Source organism: Lissotriton vulgaris, chromosome 8 (genome assembly GCF_964263255.1).
Source record: "Lissotriton vulgaris chromosome 8, aLisVul1.2, whole genome shotgun sequence".
Classification (NCBI taxonomy): domain Eukaryota; kingdom Metazoa; phylum Chordata; class Amphibia; order Caudata; family Salamandridae; genus Lissotriton; species Lissotriton vulgaris.
In genome coordinates, this window is record NC_141696.1 from 168,985,294 (window position 1) to 169,004,647 (window position 19,354).

The window sequence follows — 19,354 nt, forward strand, 5'->3', positions numbered from 1 at the left end:
GTTGGGAGGGGGCCACAGTCTAGTTACCATGGGCTGTGTTGAGGGGATCCATTGGAGGGGGTGCTTCCAGGCTCCCCGTTGGGACCGGGAACACACCCCGGCCACAACAGGTGCTTCCATGTTTGGGAGGTGCGGGGTGGGGGGGGTGGAGGGGGGACTGTTGGGAGTTGGGGCTGTTCTGGTTCAGGGGAAGGGTCTGTGCTTGCTGTGCTGCTTTCGATCCGTGATGAGTGCTGTGCTTGATACCAGTGGCGCGACATGTCTGAGGTATATGTTTTTACACAAATGTCTTCTGATGCTGGGGGTTCACGACTAGGTCCCTGTGGGACACGTATACTAAGCTGGAATGTACGAGGAATGTTGGACAAGGTGAAGAGGGGCTGTGTTTACCTGGGCTAAAAGACGGGGAACTGACATACTATTACTTCAGGAAACCCACCTATTGGGCACGAGAGCGTTATGTCTTCAGCGTAATGGCTTCACGCAACCCTTCCACTCAGGGTTTACGAGGGGGTCGCGGGGAGTGGCCATTTTGATACATCGTAGAGTCCCATTTACCCATAGACGTACGTGGCTAGATGCGCAGGGCAGGTATGGGTTCGTGCAGGGAGAGATTGGTGGCGAGGTCGTCATTATTGGTAGTGTTTATGCGCCGCCCCCGCTGCAATGAGCCCTGGTGGAGAAGCTGATGTCTCTATGGGTTGATATGCCTGCAGTTCTCTCTACTGTGGGGGGGATTGGAACGATGTCATGGATGTCTCGAATGATAGGTGGCGGAGTGCTGCAGGCGAGGCGACAGGGAGGGAGGGGCAGGTGTCCCTACTGAAGGCCATGGTCATGGGGTTGGATTGGATTGATTCATGGAGATACAAACTAGGGGCGTGCAGAGAATACACATACTTTTCCTCCGCGCGGGACTCGTTCTCGCGCCTGGACTATATCTTCCTTCTGCGGGCGATGGCCCACAGGCTCCTGATGGCTGAGATCCTGCCTCGGGCGCTGTCAGATCGCTCCCCGATCTCTGTATTGCTCAACACAGGGCGCTCCAGGTAGCCGTTTAGGTGGCGCCTGTCGCCTTGGCAGTTAACGCAGCCTTCCTATCGCGCCCACATTGCCTGCGAACTTGCGCACTTTCTTTCAACCAATGTTGGATCGGTGGCTTCCCCGGCAGTTCTATGGGAGGCCATGAAGCCCACTATGCGGGGCATTGATATATCGTGGTGCTCAGCGGCGCGGAAAGAAAAGCGTAGAGACTTGGTGCGGCGGGAGGTGGAATTGGAGGATCCAGAACGCAGGAGTCGGGGGGCAGACGGCGAACGAGTGAGACTTCAGCTAGTGTTGGCGCAACAGCAATATACCTCGATACTGCTGGACGAGGCCCGCCAGGCTTGGCTGGCCACGCGAAGCCGCATATACCAATGGGACGACAAGTTCTGTAAAATGCTTCATCGCCTGGGTCAGGGCATCATGCACGCGCAGCCCCTGCCCCAGATAGCTGCCCCGGATAGGGGTCCGATTTTGGAACCCGGCGAGATGGCGAGTAGCTTTGCATCCTACTATGAGGATCTACATGCGCCCCGAGAGTGCCTGGATGCCGAAATGGTACAGCGGTTCATAGATGACCTCCCACCAAGGGCCATATCGGATGAGGTGCGTGACACGCTGGACCGGCCATTGACTGACTGACGACGACCCTGGGAGAATTGAACCCGGGCAAGGCACCGGGTCCGAACGTGTTTCCGAGCGAATTCTTTCGCCACTATGCGACACAGCTGTCCCCACACTTTCGGCCTGTTATTGAGGAGGCACGCGAGAGGGGTATGCTGCCTACTGACTGGAGACATGCAGAGGTGGTGGTTTTTTTGAAGCCGGGGAGGCCCCCTGAGAGACATGACTTCCTACCGACCTACCTCGCTGCTCAATACCGAGGCCAAGATTCTGGTGAAGGCCCTCGCCAACAGGCTCAAGCCCCATATCACGGACCTGGTCCACACGGACCAGGCCGGCTTCATGCCCCAGCCAGCCACTAGGCATAACATTAGGCGAGCTCAAGTGGCGATCTCGGCTTGGCGGGGTCTGGGAGAGCGGGCTGCGCTGCTGTTGGCAGACATGGATAGGGCGTTCGACTCTTTGAGCTGGACGTACTTATTTGCCCTTTTGAGCCGTCTGAACTTGGGTCCCCGCTTCTTGGCGTATATACGGCTCCTGTATACGGATCTCACGGCAGCGGTGCGCGTGGGCGGCGGAATCTCACCATCCTTCAGTATACAGCGGGGTACTCGACAGGGGTGCCCCCTCTCCCCGTACTTATTTGCACTCGCAATGGAACCCCTCGCTGCATGGGTGCGAATGGACGCCCAGTTGAGGGGCTTTCAGAGGTCGACTGCAGTGGCGGATAGGATAGCCCTCTACGCCGATGTACTGTTTTTTCTCACTGACTTGGATCGATCGGGCCCCCGCATTTTGCGGATCCTTCAGATTTTTGGGGAAACATCTGGGCTTTTTATGAACCCCGGGAAGTCCACCCTCTGGACTTTGGGAGGCCCGCAATGCCTTGGTGAGTGGGCTGGTGGGCTTCAAGTGGCTGTAACCGGAGTGAGGTATCTGGGGGTGTACCTCTCGGAGGATGCATCCGTGGCCATGGAGCGCAATATTGCACCTGTCTGGGACCGCACATGGGAAGATCTGAAGGCATGGGACAGGATGCCGCTCTCAATTCAGGGCCGTTCTGCTATTTTTAAAATGGTCGCGCTCCCGCGCTTGTTATATCAATTACAGAATCACCCGGCATTGGTTCCGCAAACTTGGATCCGGCGCCTGAATGCGGCGCTGAGCGGTTTTCTGTGGGAGGGGGGCGCGGTGCGGGTTGCGCTGCGGACCTGCTTTCGCTCCACCTATACCGGAGGCCTGGCTACGTTGGACCTACTGTCCTGTTACCAGGCTTCCCACCTTTTAGTGTTAAATGACTGGTGGTACGCAGACAGGAGAGATCCTGCTTATGCGGTGGAGCATGTCCTCATGGGCTCTGCCTCCCTACACACGCTGCTGTACTCTGCCTCTCTTCGGAGGTCTCTGCCACTCGTCACACAGGTGGTCTTTCGGATTTGGCGACAGGCCCTGCGCAGGATTGGCTGGTGGAATGTTCTGACGCTGGAGACCCCCCTGTGGCAAAATGGTAGATTGCCTCAGCTAGCGGCCCTGGTGGGCTTCCGGGGATGGTATGCGATAGGCATCTCTACATTGGGTGATGTCTTGTCGGAGGGAACGCTCAAGTCCTTTGCTATGTTGCGGGAGGAGTTCGAAATGCCACACACACAATTCTACAGATACCTCCAATTCCGCCACGCTCTGGCCCCGTATCTCCAGGGAGTGGAAGACGTCCCAGAATTTAGCCCTATTGAGGCCAAGGTCTTTATGGGAGAACTGCCAGATAAAAAGATATCCCGCATATACCAAACCCTTGTGCGGCACAGCGCTTCGGACCTTGCCAATCTTAAGACCCAGTGGGAGCAGGATGTTAGGGAGCTAGACGAGGAAGATTGGGTGGAGGCGTTAGAGGGACCCAGGGGAGAGGCCATTTCCACGCGCTTGCGGCTGATACAATTCAGGTACCTACATCACACTTACTACACTAGACAGCACTTGTGGAGGGCGGGTTTGATAGCTTCCCCCGATTGTATTAGGTGCCACACAGAGGTGGGGACGCTACTGCACATGGTGTGGGACTGCAGGGTTCTCCAGAGATTCTGGGACAGAGTGTTTCGATGTTTGAATGAGGTTCTGGGCCTGGGAGCTACAGAAAGACCCCAAATTGGCCCTCCTCCATGTGCTGGCTGGGGTGGGGGGGCAATCGCTATAAGCGCCACTTGTTATTGTTGGGTTTGACCCTGGCCAAAAGGGACATTGCGAGATCTTGGAAGGCGCCCCGTGCCCCTTCCTTCATAGCTTGGCAGAATGGAATGGACTTTTGTATGGGCCTGGAACAGCCTGTGTATGTTGCAAGGGGGTGCCAGCTCAAGCATTACAAAATATGGAAGCGGTGGGCGGACTATAGGGGTCTGGACCTGGACCCACCTCCAGATGAGGATGCAGCACAACTACTCTAACGGCCGGATGGCCTATGGTATGGCGGACATTGCCTTGCGCCTAGCAAGACATGGACGATGTGAGCAGCAGCACGGGCGGGAGGGAGGGGGGAGTTGAGGGGAGGGAGGGGCGTGGGGGTTGTACAGTATTGCATTTCTTTGGTTATTAATTCGACTGTCTATTACATTTGTAACTGTCTGCATGTCAAAGCCTGCGATAATTTGTTCTGGTGACTGCCTCTGGATATCAGAGGATTACTTGATGTATCCCTATCATGCGACAAATTAAATCCGTTTTCAAAAAAAAAGGTTGAACGTCTAAATAACCATGGCAACTTCAGATTTATGCTTGATCATGGAGTGTGCGTCAATTAGTGCCCCACGAATAAAGCTAGCCTTGGGCCCCTCAATGATCCCAACCCCTGACGAACTATCTTCCCCCGACCACAAGGGACTTACATGTGGTCCAGATGTATGCCAATTGTGACAATAAAGGTATAGTTTTGGGAAAGAGTACAGGCCCTTGGAACCTGACTGGCAGTGACCAAGGGCACACTCAGTCAAGTTGGTATCATGTATCTGGCAAAATGTTAGGGGTTAACCATGCAAAAAGGGGCACTTTCCTACACACATACAGTGATTTAATACAATCTTTCAAAGATAGATGTAAAAGAAGGACTTTCTTGCTTCAAGAGGCTAAATACGACATGAAGTCTTTCAACCTACACCAACATAAGAGAAACACATTCCCTAGACAATCTGCTGGTTGTCAACCACTAACTTGAAAATATAAAACTAAAATACTTAGGCCCATACAAAGTCAAACAATCAATCCTTTTGCAGAATAGAGGATATTACTTTGATACCTCCAGTGTCATCCAATAGTACATTGGTCTCTCCTGAAATTTTTGGAGCCACGCCTTTTCCATGCAACCCTGACAAGCCACCTATGGTACAAAGGGAACTGCAGAAAGAATATGGGAAGTTCAATGAATCATCAATACCAGATGTTCGTGTATAGGCATGCACATCTTGGTGGACTTTAAGAGGTATAAGACCAGTCATAGTTCTCACAACTGTATGTTCATGCCTATAAGCCACTGCAACCAGACCATTGTGGAGGGTGGGAGGCCTTTATGGTGGGGAACAAACGGGTACAAAAGCATCATTGCACAAAACACCATAGCACTCGTTCTACAACCAAATTCCCCATCCCATTGCAGACAGCAGATACCCACTCATTCACATAGCTTGGTCATAGGCTGAGGCAGCCAGAATACAGGAGGGGGGAAGCCACCAAGGAAATTGTAGTCTGTGTAGAGAATAATAATCCACACAGCAAGAGCTTCAGGAAATACTGACACAATACAGGAGCAGGAAGCCACTGGCAAGTAAGCTCTGCGTTGGTCACTCGTGGGGCAGATACAGAAGGACAGGGTTTCAGCAATTTCCTTAGTATGAGATCTGACCTACTAATACTGATATTGTTTGCCGGACTTTCTATTCTGCCTTGACTGCTATTTACTCGTCTTACCTTCTGTTCTCCATTAGAAGAGTACCCATGGTTCTTGTTCCTTTCTAGTTTGTACCTCTGTCTTGATCCCTCCCATTTTGACTTATTCGACTTCTCATCCAATGAAGCTATTCTTGGGAAGTTCCCTCTGGCGGTCGCCACTCCCTTGTTATACCCATGTCATGAAGGATTCGTCACCATGCCTCTGAAGTTGCTGTTAGAGATTAGGATTATCAGCAGTGCATTCTGGATCAAGTATTTCACCTGGGAAGTCTGGCAATGGGACAGGGGTAAATAATCTAGAAAATGGGCTTGCACTGTACCATGAGCTCATCTCCCTAATATTTGTTGTTTCTCATTTGTGTACCCGTTATTAGTGCTGGTTTCTTTACCGCTCCATCCTGTCCAGTCTGATTTACGCGTGAGTAGGGTATCAGCCTCTATAACCAGATAGAAGGCGAGCAGAGTGCAAATTTCCTAAGAGTTTAGACCCTGCTGCTACTGCCGCCTCCTCACAAATTATGCTTACAACGCAACCTACTTCAACTTTGTGTCACCTTTCCTGATCTGTAGACAAATGTCCTGCAGAGTTACTAACTACCCAATTTCTCTTTAAAAAGAACACTTAATCATGAGACCTTACCTTCAAAATCTTGGGTAGACTCTTCCGTCCTTACTCCAGCCATGGTGTGTTGACTATTTACAGAATTGGCCAGCATTCCCTCTAACCTCTCCAAAGTAGACTGGCCTTCAGCAGTTAAACGTGAAAGTCCTTCCTCATAAGTATAAAATGTTGGAATATCACCTTGCCCAATCTCTGGAAAAAAATGTTTTACTAGTCATTAACAATAAATTGCATCTCTTATAGGTTATGACACAGGATTGCCATCTGAACGGCAGATACAACAGAAGTGACTACATGCTTTAGTAACTAACAGAATGATTTAACGGTTTGAGGAGGAGAGGTGCGGGGTAAAAACAAGGATGAACACAGGACTGGAGGACATTTTAATGTTACTACCACAGTTTACATGTGGTTTACAGTTACCTGATCTACGAAATAACTTCCATCATAATCACTTAACTGGTTGGAATCTAATCATCTGACCAGAGCAAGTTGGAAAAAATGTCAGTCTCTCTTAACACTGAACTGGAACTTGCCTTGGACTTTGACACGGTATTCCATCTGTCTACCCTGCCTACATCATTCCATAGACACGTGTGATGCAGCTAATGAAGTAGGTATCACCATCAACTTTCTCTCATTGTAAACAAGGGAGTATTCCTCCCTGAATACCGCAGGGTTTGAGAATCAGTAAAGAGTATTCTTGTTCTGAAGCCCAAAAGGATCAAACCCATGCTGGTGTTACAACATCCGCACCCATTCTCAGTGTGGCAGAACTGGTAGGAGCACATGGAAGGCCTCGTGCAAGGCAGTAACTTAATAAGGGTTCGGTCTGAACGAGAAAATCAGATAATCAATGCCTTCTATAACTATGACCTGGTTTAAAAAAATCTTAACCAAACTTTCCAAAGTTAAATATTTGCCCACGTATGTTTGGCCTTAGAAAATACTGTGCAGAGTGTATATGAATGGAGGTGGGTGGGGGTGGATGTTGATTAATGTAGGTATTTCCTATTCAAACACCCAGATAAAAGTTGTGAACAAGGACAGCACCAAAATACTGGATGGCTCAGCATCATATTTTGGTCATCTAACAGAGGGACCTTAAACACACAATCTTTGTTTGGTTTGTAATAAATTTACCCACAGTTGAAAAAAAAAATGCACAAAATGAAAAAAATAGGGTCAGGAAATGAGCTTGTCCGTTTTTGGTCTGACGAGCAGGTTAGGTCTGCAGAACCTAATTAAAGTATGTGGTAACAGGTTAGATGTTCATATTTATTAAGTCAATAGTACTTTGTTTTTGCACTTGTAACAATTAAATTCCTTGGCTCAGATGTTTATTTTTAAATGACGGACTTGTACTAAAAAGCCTTTTTATAGGAGCAAAATACATTAAATCATAGGCAGGGGAATGGTTACATAATTTAATGTTTTCATAGGCGCCACCCCATTTGCAGCTTTTTATTCAGTTTCTGAGAGTGTAAACATACATCCCACTGGCTGGCGGGAACGGAATGTGGGAAAGGAAATAATGAACCGATGCACTCTTTCTTTCCTCCCTCTCTTTAAAAGGGTGATTCATCTCTCGCCCTCTAAGGATCCACTTTCAATTCCCTTCAATAAGTCATGGATTTATAGGTATATGTAGTGTCTTGGTCCCTCAGGAGTTGCCCAGTATCCCACTGGCTCTCTGCTATGGTAGTCTCCGGGACAATTTGCAGAACTTTTAGGTACTCAGGGGCATGCAGGTTCCCAAACTATTTGTGAAGAACTTGAGAAAAGGCCTCCATATTTCTTCATGTTTGGTGCCTGTGTGTTCCTGCAAGATACGTAACTTTATCATCCCCAGAAGTCCCCATATTTATTTTATTGGTGCCACAATTTGAAGTAATTGCTTGGTATGCTGTACAAAAAGCAACAGCCATCTGCCTCTGCCACAGTAGGTGAAGAGGACACTGCTATTTATTATTGAGGCTTAGGATGGTATAGATTGGAATCTCGGTATTAAAGAAGTTATCTATGTCCTTCAGTACTTCCTTTCAATATCTTGTCAAAACAAGCAGAGCAAGGGGCTTGCATTCCTGCAGGTTCTCCAGCAAGTATCTGGTTTCTCAGTTTCTAGACGTGCAATCTAGCTACAGTTAAGTCTCAATAGAGTGTTTTTTAGGGTGGTTATCCTCACCATCACGCTTTGAGCCGTTGCCCAGGAACGGTAATAAACCAACACCCATTCTATATTTGTAAGTAATCTGTATGTCCCACTTATTTTGGCTGGAGGATTTTTCTGGTTGAGTGCCCTTTAATAGCTTAAAAATATGGCAGCCAAGATGGCCGCATAGTTCCGCGGCGCGCCGGAGGTGATCCCGAAGACCCCTGATATCAGCCACTAATCCGGTTGAAAGATGACGCCCAGGGCCAGAATCGGAGTGATCCCTTCTTGTAATCCCCTGGTTCCTCAGGATTGGGTAACACCAAACACCACCCTGACGTCAGCGCAAATACACAGGATACACTGGTTAGGTTGGTTAAACCAGGTTTAATAAATTAAAGTGCGACCATTTAAGTACAATACAGCAATGATCTGTTACAGGGTTGAAAAACACCCTGTGGTGGTTACAGACCTCTCCTTCCAACCATCCTCTGCACGAATGCCGGTCCCGGCATTCACCAACAGAGGGCACTGTGCTAAGCAGTGGCCCACAATGCAACTCTAGTATCTTAGGGGGTCGTCCACCTTACTCCAAGCTCGTCCTCTGCATTAGTGTCGGTCCCGACACTATCCAACGGAGGGCAACACCCAAGTAAACCACGGACAGCTCTGGTCCGGCTCGAGACCCTCGAGCTGGGGCTGTAAACTAGCAAAGCAAAGCAAAGCGTCCTTCACGCTCGATAACCCTCGAGCGGGGACTGAGACAGACTGCTCAATAAGTTCAAGTCCAGCGCGCTCGATTACCCTTGAGGGGGGACTGAGTCAGATTGCGCAACACCAATGATCAAGCCCAGCGCGCTCGATAACCCTCGAGCGGGGACTGAGGCAAGCAGCGCAACAGGGGACAAGTCCAGCGCGCTCGATAACCCTCGAGCAGGGACTGCAGCGGCTAGATGATAATGCACTAGAAACTTGCTCGATTAACCCTCGAGCGGGGATTGCGGCTTCGAACTGGGTTAGCGGGACTCAATCCAACGCGAGTGCGTTCGCAGCCCCTGTTTCCCTAACTGCGGGAACAAGAAGTAAGTCCAGGAATCAAGGTCTCACCTTGTCAGAAGCTCTGGCTCTGTGTTCCGATACCACGAACACGGAATATCAGACGCCGTCCTCTGCGTCCGATGTCAGTTTTATGCTGGCGCATAATGCGCATGCTCTATGTGTTGCCCTCTGGGTAGCGTAGTTCCTTAGCGAGGCGGATTTGGGGATTGTAGTTCTGATAACGGAACGGTAACGTAGACGATCCGGTTTGTGTTTTAACACTTCTTCCGACGGCTGCAGGTCCTTTCCCGGTTCGATTCCGACCCCGGGAGGCTGAGATCCGGTGGGTTGGCGAGTGCGGCCTAGGCGCCGCCTGCGCTGTGGAGGCCCATCAGTGGAGCACCGGCCTTGGATGCGGAGTGGGCCGAGGCGGGGACGCAGGACGGCAGCGGTAAGCGGCGCCCGGGTGCCCTGAGTAGTGGCGTGGTGCCCCCCCTTGCTCCCTTCCCTGCTCTGAGGCGGGCGGAAGCTGCCCCCCCCCTGGCGAGGGCGCGGGACCCTGGTGTTAGGCGCGCCCATCGCCGAGGTGCCCTGGATTGCGGAGTGGTGTGGACCTTTGCTCCCTCCCCTGCCCTGCAATAGCCGGACCAGTTGCCCCCCCCCTCCCCTGCTGAGGGAGAGAGACGTGCCACGAGGACCTGCACTGGGGAGTAGAGGCCGGCTGCGCTGGAGGGCGGCCCCCTGGACACTGGGGCGCAGGGGATACCAGATTTGGCGGCGACGACGGCGGGGGAGCCCAGTGGCGACGGTGGCACGGCTGTGTGAGGCATGGCTGCAGTGGACTGGCTCGGCGCGGGTCCGACGCACATCAGTGGACCTGTGTTGGACTAACGAAGAACGCTCCAGCTCCTTTCATGGACAGCCGGCGGAGGGTCCGGGGGTGACCGCCTGGAATCCTCTGGGGCCATGAGAGGCAAGGAGTCCACGGCGACACAATCCAATACTATGGACAATTACACGGCGGACCCAGGCGGTGGTACTCTGCCCCACCCCGGACCCTCTGATAAGCCCCATGAGCCATCTCTTTCCTCCATCATGCAGGTCATACAATCCCTGGGCACTACATTGGAGTCTAAAATAGACAAAATGTCAATTGAGTTGACGCTTCAGCGTGCAGATCTGAACAAAACGTCTGAGAAAGCCACCCAGAACACTGCCGCAATTGGGGAACTCCAGGGAACCACCAAAGCGCTGCAACAGCGGGTCCAACAGCTCACGCACCAACAGAGACAGATGGCGGCGCGGTTGGAGGACCAGTAATGGAGGGCCCGAAGGAACAACCTCAGGGTAGTAGGTGTGCCAGAAAAAATGGAAGGGGCCAGTATGGAGTTGTTCCTAGAGGACCTCATCTTGAACAGCCTGAAACCCAAAAGACTGTCTAAGTTCTTCGTCATAGAACGAACGCACAGGTCGCCGGTACCGCCGCCGTGCCCAGGGGTCCAACCGCGAACCATCATCGTGCGGGTACTTAATTATAGAGACAGGGATGCAATCTTACAAGCAGCACGACAGCATGGAGATTTGCGTCTGGACGGTGCCACGATACGCTTTTTCCCTGACTTTACACTATGTCCAGCAGGAGCGCCACTGATTCGACGCAGTCAAAAGGAAACAACGAGAACGTGGCCTCTGTTACATGATGTTTTTCCCGGCGCGCCTTAAGGTCCTGGCGGAGGGAAAATCCTTCTTCTTCACCACCCCGGAGGAGGCCCACACCTGGCTGGAAGAGCACGGTCAGCAACGGAGGAGTCCGGATCACAAAGGAAGCTGGAGGAGTGCGGCCCGACGGTCCCCGGCCTCGTCTGTGGGGTCGACGGGGGGTTACAGCGGCGCCGGGATAGCCAGCACCAGCAGGCTGAGAGAAGGGCCCGCAGCCTCTCAGCGTCACCGGCACTGGAGTGAGCAGTTGGGGTATATGGAGTCGGACTGGCAGGAGCTCATGGACATGTAATGTATGAAGGACTGTAAACGCCCATTTTGCAGAACCACTTAATGTGGGGGGGAGGCCTCTATCTGCTTGGGGGGTCTGGAGGGGATTGATAACAGATCGGCACAAACAATTTTTTGCCATTATAGGTCACTGGTTTTGGTCAGGACGGTTGTTGGACTACTTATTGCACTGTAAGGGGGGGGTTTTCGGAGGGGGAGCCCCGGATGATGGACTTGGTGGCGTCGCTCACCCCTAAGTTTATCGTTTCAAGGGCTACAGGCGCTCTGCTTGTTGGGGATGTCTGGCGAGGTTGGCCGGCGTGGCAGGGTAGCGGGGTGGGGGGTGGTGGAGGGGGGTTGTGTTTTGGTTTCCCTCTTTGGTTTTTGTATTGTATGAATGTTTTGAATCCATCGACACACTCAAGGGCCGGGTGGGAGGGGGGTGGATGGGAGAGGTGGTTACTAACCTTTAGCTCTGGTTGAGATAATGGCAGGATCACGTACACCTAAGACGCAACACAGACATCTTATCCTGGAATGTGAAAGGGCTGCAGAGTGTTGCAATACCTCCGCAGACACGCTCCGGATGTTGTCCTTTTACAGGAAACACATCTGCTTGGGAACCACTGTAAAGCCCTAGACCGATTTGGTTACAACCTGCGCGCGCACACTGTCTTTACGACGGGCTCCAGGGGAGTGGGAATACTCATTAAAAACTCCCTGCCACTGGTACTAGGGCAAAGCTGGTCTGATCCCTTGGGTCGCTATACGACATTATTTGCGCAGTGGGAGGGACGCACTCTAAACTTCTGCTCGCTGTACATACCCCCGAAGCTGCACGTGTCCACCCTCCCTGACGTTGGGAAGTTGCTGCTGGATATGCCCCTAGGTAAATTGGTCCTGGGTGGGGACATGAACGATGTGATGGATAGAGATTTTGATAGGTCGCCGACTACACTGGGTAGGGGAGGAGTAAGCCACCTCAGGGACTTTACGCAGGTATTGGGCTTGACTGATTTATGGAGGGCACATAACCCACACATGAGACAGTTCACGCACATTTCCGCAGCCCATGGGTCCTCCTCTAGGATTGATTACATATTCACACGAGCAGAATGTATGACTGTTTCGAGATGGACATCTTAAGGCGAGAGGGATTTCTGACCACGCGCCGGTGAGGGTTCAGTTGATGGGTCCCACACGGGATTGGAGCGTCCCCCCTCGGCTCGACTCCTTTCTCTTTAAGGATAAAGACTTTTAGGAGAGGTTCAGAGAAAGGGTGGATCATTACTTTGCTGAAAATGCAGGTTCGGTGGACTCCCCAGGGATAGTGTGGTAGGCGTACAAGACAGTGGCCAGGGATTTTGTACAAGTTGAGGTAGGGCGGAGACGTAAGGAAAAGCATGCGCAGATGGAGCAATTGGAGTTGGAGCTTCATGCTCTGGACAGTGCAACGGGGCTAACTCAGGAGCAGGAACGGGACAGACTACATAAGGCACGCCTCTTAAGCAAAGAAATACGGGATGTCCAGACGGAGCAGACGCAGTCTCATGCACTGGCCACCCAGCGGAGGGTGTACAACCTTGGGGACAAGGAGAATAAAATGATAGCCTGGTTGGAAAAGAGGAATCGAGGCCGCAGTTGGGTGCCGAGGAAAGAGCACCCAGACGGGTCAGTGAGCACCGCGAGCGTGGCAACTGCGGAGGACTTTGCACGCTACTATTAGGAGGTCTATCGATCACACACGTCTAGGGGTGAACAGGAGAGTCGCGATTTCTTGGCCCCCCTGCAGCTCCCTGTGCTAGAGAATGTGGATAGAGATGTACTGGAAGCAGACATTACGGTCAAGGAAGTGGAGGAGGCCATGGGGGACCTACAGACAGGGAAAGCCCCCGGACTCAACGGGTTCCCAGAGGAAGCATTTGGCTGTGTGGCTAGCCAAACGGCGCCCCATATGTGCAACATGTTCCTTGAGGCGCGGGAAACGGGACACCTTCTGAGAGACCTACGGTCGGCCACGAACGTGGTGATCCATAAAGCCGGTAAACTGCAGGGGGACTGCAGCTCATATAGGCCTATCTCCCTACTTAACTACGAGACGAAGGTCCTAGGGAAGATCCTTGCCACACGCCTGAGTGCGGTGATCCAATCACTGGTTCACCCGGACCAGTCGGGCTTTATGCCTCACAGGAGCACGAGACTTAATCTGCGTCGCTTATTTGGGGTTCTGCAGACGGTGGCCGCGCGCCGCGAAGTGCCAGCGTCATTGCTCTCTATTGATGCACACATGGCCTCGTCAGTATCGAATGGTGTTACATCTATGCCGTATTAGAGAAATTGGGCTTCGGAGACAACTTTTGCTCATGGGTGAAACTACTGTACACGGGGCCACTGGCACGGGTCTGAGTTAATGGGGCTATGTCGCAGGAATTCCATTTGGGGCACGGCACGAGACAAGGCTGACCCCTGTCCCCAACCCTCTTTGTCCTGGTACTGGAGCCGCTGGCACACTGGGTGAGGACAGACCCTGGGGTATGGGGAATAGACATGGGAGGTGGTTGGGAAGAACGCATATCACTATATGCAGACGACATACTGCTATACACCCAACGACCATCGGAGTCCATACAACGACTAATGGTCATGCTGCGCACGTTCGGGGAATATTCCGGGTACCGTATCAATTGGAGCAAATCCTTGGGCTATGTTCTGGCGGGGCCTCAGCCGCACGCTGTGGTCGGTTGTGAGGGCCTAGTTTGGCGAGCAAAGTTTTGTTATTTCGGGACATGGGAGACACCGTCCGACAGAGTGTCTCCAACTCAATGTGCAGACAACTGGACCGCCTGCACAGTGACGTGCAGCACTGGCGGACCCTCCTGGTCTCCCTCATAGGCAGAGCCGTCTTATTTAAAATGATGGCCCTGCCACGTTTGTTATATGTGCTGCAGAGCTCGCCCTTTCCGATCCCGGATCATGTCTTTAAGATGGTGGAGGCAGAGCAGCGCTCCCTTTTGTGGAGCGGAGGTTGTCCGGGGATCGCTCTTCGCAAACTGCAACGGGGCCCCTATGAGGGGGGCGGCTGGCAGTCCCCGACATCCACTTATACTATTGGGCGACGCAGTCGGTCAACGTCAGTGGCTGGGTGTTTGCCCCGCAGGAGGAACCTGCATACCGGGTGGACCGTATGACCCTAGGAACAGACTCCTACTTAGCGGCTCTATACTCTAAACCACGGCGCAGCCAGCCCTTGTCCTTGCCCCCCCCCCAGACTGCAGTAAAAGTGGGGGTATGGAAGAGGGTGACGAAACTGCTTGGGTGGGAGATGAAGCTCACGGCCCAAACGCCCTTATGGAAAGGCGACTTCCTCAGGGAGATGGTGAAACTCTGACCTCTGCCAATGGAGCCCGATAGGAATAGATATGCTGGGGGACGTCTGGAAGAGGGGAGACGTGGTGGAGTTCGCGACTCTTCAATCGGAGTACAAGATGGGTGATGGCAAATTTCTGCACTACCAGCAATTCAAACAGGCTTTATACCCGCATTTGACACAGGGGGATCAGCTACCTGACTATGCCCCATTGAGGACAGGTTACTGTTGGTCCCGATGATTGATAAGGCCATCTCACTTACCTACAAGAAACTTATTAACAATGTTCCGGACACACTTGGGCCACTGAGGGAAAAGTGGGAATCCGACCTTGGACTGTTAACAGGATGAGGATTGTAATGTCCTAGAGAGGTGGCGATTCGAGCTAGATTCAGATTGGTGCAACTGCGCATTCTCCATAGGTCCTATACCCTGCGAACGGTACAATTTAAGATGGGATATGCGACATCACGCTTTTGCTTGAGAGGCTGTAGGGAAGAGGGCACATTCTTCCATATCCTTTGGGACTGCCCTAAAATCCGTACATATTGGGTTAGACTTAAGGACATAATGGAGGAGGTGGTGGGGGCGGAAGTCCCGTTAGAGGCTAGGTGGCACATTCTAGGGGTCACAGGAGAAGTAACATGGCCCAAAGGGAATAAGGTGTGGTTGGCCTTTGCGAGCATGGTGGCCAAGAGGAACATTGCACGTCCCTGGGGAATGACTTGATACCAACTATAGAGGATGGGAACAGGATATGGACTGGTGCCAGAGGGCGGAGAAGGTCATCTACAATAGTCTGGGTTGTCCCCAAAAATGGGACCAAATATGGCAGGCTTGGAGAGGGTACAGAGGGGAGTGGCTGGATACCCCAGAAGCTTCACCATAGGGGTCTCACTCACTGAGCACCACGTATTGCATACATCTGACATATTCGACAGGTCCTGAACGTATCGCGGGGGAGTGGGGGAGGAGGGAGGGGCTTATATCAGGAAGGAGGGGCTCGGCGGGGAGGTAGGGGTGGGTTAGCAGACCAACCTACAATTTGTTGGGGCATGATATGGAGATAGACTGTTATTGTGTCCGTCGACGAAAGGTTTATTATGATCATCTATTGTGTAAACACCACCGCACTTTCACTGCTGCCTGATGTGTCTTATGATGGAACTGTTTTGTTTCAATAAAAAGATTTTTTTTTTTAAATACAGTCGCAGCCGTCATGACTCTCGGGTAGGGTGCAAACACAAGGTAGCGCATTGAAAAACAAATTTTCTTTGGGAGGGGGTTAGGGGGGGATTTGAATTACACCCTTACCTTACCACCGTTCCAGCCGCCGCATCTATGCTCCTTGCTCTCTCTTTGTGGCATGACAAAAAGCTAGAAACAGCAGCAGTGTCAGCTCCTCCGTTATGGCGGAGGAGCCTCGCCCCACTGCTTTGAGCAGTAAAAAGGAATGGAAATATAAAATGATAACTACTTTTAGAGTATTATCATTTTATGTTTCCTTCCTTTTCGGGCGGGTGGGCGAGCTGCTCTGCTCACTGAGCAGCTCTGGGGAAGAGTGGTTTGCCCACTCCTAAGTGCGCAATGACTGTTTGATCGGCCCTTTGGGCCGCCCAAACCAGTCATGGAGAACAAGCACAGGCTCCCATTCCCTGGTTGAGCGTCCATCCAAGATGCTCAAAACCAATCAAAACTATGCCCTGCTGCTGCGTTGCGATTGGTCAGGGGAGAATTGCTGTTCCTGGCTTCCAGTCCCACGCCACGAGGAGAGAGCAGGAGCAAGGAGCAGAGAGGAAGTGGCGGGAACGGCTGTAAGATAAGTGTGTAATTATGTTTTTCAAAAATGTTTTGTTCAGGAGCCAAGATGGCAACCGGAGCGGACGTGTGAGCTCTCGGCTCCGCCGGCCCTTGAATCCCGCACCATCATCCTGATTGATATCCTGACGCAAATCACTTGCGGGAAGTGCGGTAAGCTGTGCTGACCTCGCCAGCGTTCCTCCGGGTCCTCCGACTGCCCGGAGTCCGGAGTTATCCTGGATTTGCCTGACTGCCCTGGACCCCAGCTGGTATCGCTGCGCACCGCCGGACCTCTGAGGCTCCGTTTCGGCCGGGCTGCTCGCTTGGACGCCGGAGTGTGGGGGGCGCTGCCCTTGCTCGGAACGTAGACTGTCCTTCACAGTCTGCCAAACATCGCGCATTGGAGTTGTGGAGTGCTTGTTTGGGGCAGACGCGTTGGGAGATAGACTCCTTTGTAAGTCGCTGACGGAGTGCCGCCTCGACCCCATCGCTGCTCCTGCTTGGCATCGGCGAGCCCCCCCTCTCCACCCTGACTAACCAACTACGCTGCTACGGCCCCCTGCGAAAAAACCGCTGGCCGTGAGATGACCCGGGAGACACCGAGGACTTACATTGTTCATCGGTAGTGCCTCACGAACCCCCAGCTCCAGCGCTGTACTGTCGGCAAGATGGCGACGCCAGTTCACTTGTGCCGTGGGGAGGGTGGCCCGTCCTCGCCCTGTGACTGTGAACCCATGTGCACGCAGGGGGCCAGTTCGCATTCATCCTCATTTGACTTGGAACTGAAGGAATTGCAGCCTGCGTGGTCCACTGGTGATGTTATGGCTGCTCTGGGTGAATTGAGAACGGTACTGGACCATGGCTATAGGGCACTGGGCGTGAAGCTTGATGCCATTGCGGACGTCCTGAGGCGGGAGCGGAAGATCTGTCCCCCACAAAGTTTGGATCTGCCTGCACAGCTGGCTGACTGGGATACAATGTCTTCGATGGTCTGCAGGAATGCTGTTATTGTTTTCACCGGAGCTTGTAACAATTCATGGCCACCTGTCGGACCGGTTGGTGCTACTTTGTTTCCCTCTCATTCCGAGCAGCCTTGTTTAATATCGCCACTGTTTCGGGCACTAGTTACATGGCCTCTCGCCCCCTTGCTTGCTCTGTTTTTGAGGTTTCCATTCTCTCAGTTGTGGTACTTTTACCATCTGGATGTGTCGGAGAAACTTTCAACTGCGGACAGTGAACTTTCTAGGAGGCTGGCGACGTCCATATTGCGCTCATGTCCCTCCCCCTCTCTCAAAGTGGCCATTTTGTTTCTTTGTCTCCGGAGGTAATGGACTTTTGTGGGGGATGGGTGTGGGGGGACATCCACGATCGGGCCAGGGCTAGGCGGCTTCCTTAGTGGGATTGACGTACCTGCGGGCGGGGACTGGATTGGAACTGCTTTTTGCCTGATTTGTATGCATATTCAGAAATGATTCACCCCATTTACAGTATTGTTTGCTATTACTATTGTGCTGATGATAATTGGGGTGGCGGATGTTTATGGGGCCGGCGGCGACCGGGAGTATGTGGAACTGACCTCCTCCCGACCTGTCTTTCTTTTTGGGAGTTATAGATTGGAATGCTCTTTTCTTACTCCCTGTATTTAGATGTTATAATTCTTCCTTGTCCTTTTCTCCTCTTTCTTCCTTGTCCTATATTTCGGGTTTATTGGGCGACAGACACACTGCTGGGGGGGGGGGTAGGCCGTAGCCTCTGCATGCGTGTAGGGTGGGGGGTTGGGGGATGGGATTTTTGCTTTCTTATTTCGGTTTCTATGGTGCCTTGAATTTTTTCCTTTGTTTTGTCCCTCTTTCCTTAATTTCGCTCGGGTCCGGGTTTGCTGTAGCTTTAGGGCGGGTGGCGGTGGACCGTGATATGATGGTTGGTATAACTCCTGTTGCTTAAATTTGAGCTGCCATGCTGCCGTGAGGGTCTTGACTATTGGGTAGCTTGATTGCGTGGCACACTTGATGCTACTGTCATCTCATGCTTGCACGGACTCCACTTTCTTTGTCTTCTTTTTGTATTAAAAAGCGGAACTGTCTGATTTCAATAGTTGCTATTAAAATGAAAAACAAACCTTCATGACTCCTGGGGCGCGAGATCACACATCTTCCAGTGTAACTTTAAATGCTTGCATGTTGTATTAATGTGATATTGTGTCCCCGTATTGCTTACTTTGGTGCAACAAACGTATTCGCGGCCGGCTGGATGGTTGTGGGCCCGTATTTGTTCTTTGCCTAATGCACAATAAAGGTTTATAAAAATTAAAAAAATAAAATAAAAAAAATGTTTTGTTTTTCAATGTGTTACCTCATGCCCCCCCCAACCCCACCCCACCTGCGAGTCATGCATGCCAGACTGAACAGCAGCAAGGTTCCCTTGACCAATCACAACGCTGCAGTGCGGCGTTGAAGGTCCTATCCTAGTTGGATGTTCAATCAGGGAATGGGAGACTGGCCTTGTTCTCCAAGCAAGCTGTAATGCAGCCTGCATGGAGAACTGGGAAAGTGCGCATGAATGGTTTGGGAGGCCCGAGAGGGCCGACCAAACAGTGATTGCCCACTTAGGAGTGGGCAAACAACTTCTCCCCTGGCCTGCTTTGTGAGCAGAGCAGCCCCACCCACCCGCCTGCAAAGGAAGGGAACATAAAATTATAATAACTAACAGTTTTTATCATTTTAGATTTCATTTCCACTGCTCAAAGCAGTGGAGCAACACACCTCTGCCATAAAAGGCAGTCAAT

The 19,354-nt window shown here is 51.9% G+C and overlaps 1 protein-coding gene across 2 annotated transcripts in view; it reads right to left on the reverse strand.

The window, feature by feature from the left end:
• Positions 1–19,354, reverse strand: part of CLNS1A (chloride nucleotide-sensitive channel 1A) — a 157,050-nt gene that overhangs the window by 90,652 nt on the left and 47,044 nt on the right. The window contains exon 5 of one of the 2 annotated variants that reach the window (XM_086933894.1): positions 6,242–6,415. The exons of the other annotated variant lie outside the window; for it this stretch is intronic. Within the exon in view, the coding sequence (XP_086790020.1) occupies positions 6,242–6,415 (174 nt within the window). The remainder of the gene's footprint in view (positions 1–6,241; positions 6,416–19,354) is intronic. 2 annotated transcript variants of the gene reach the window in all.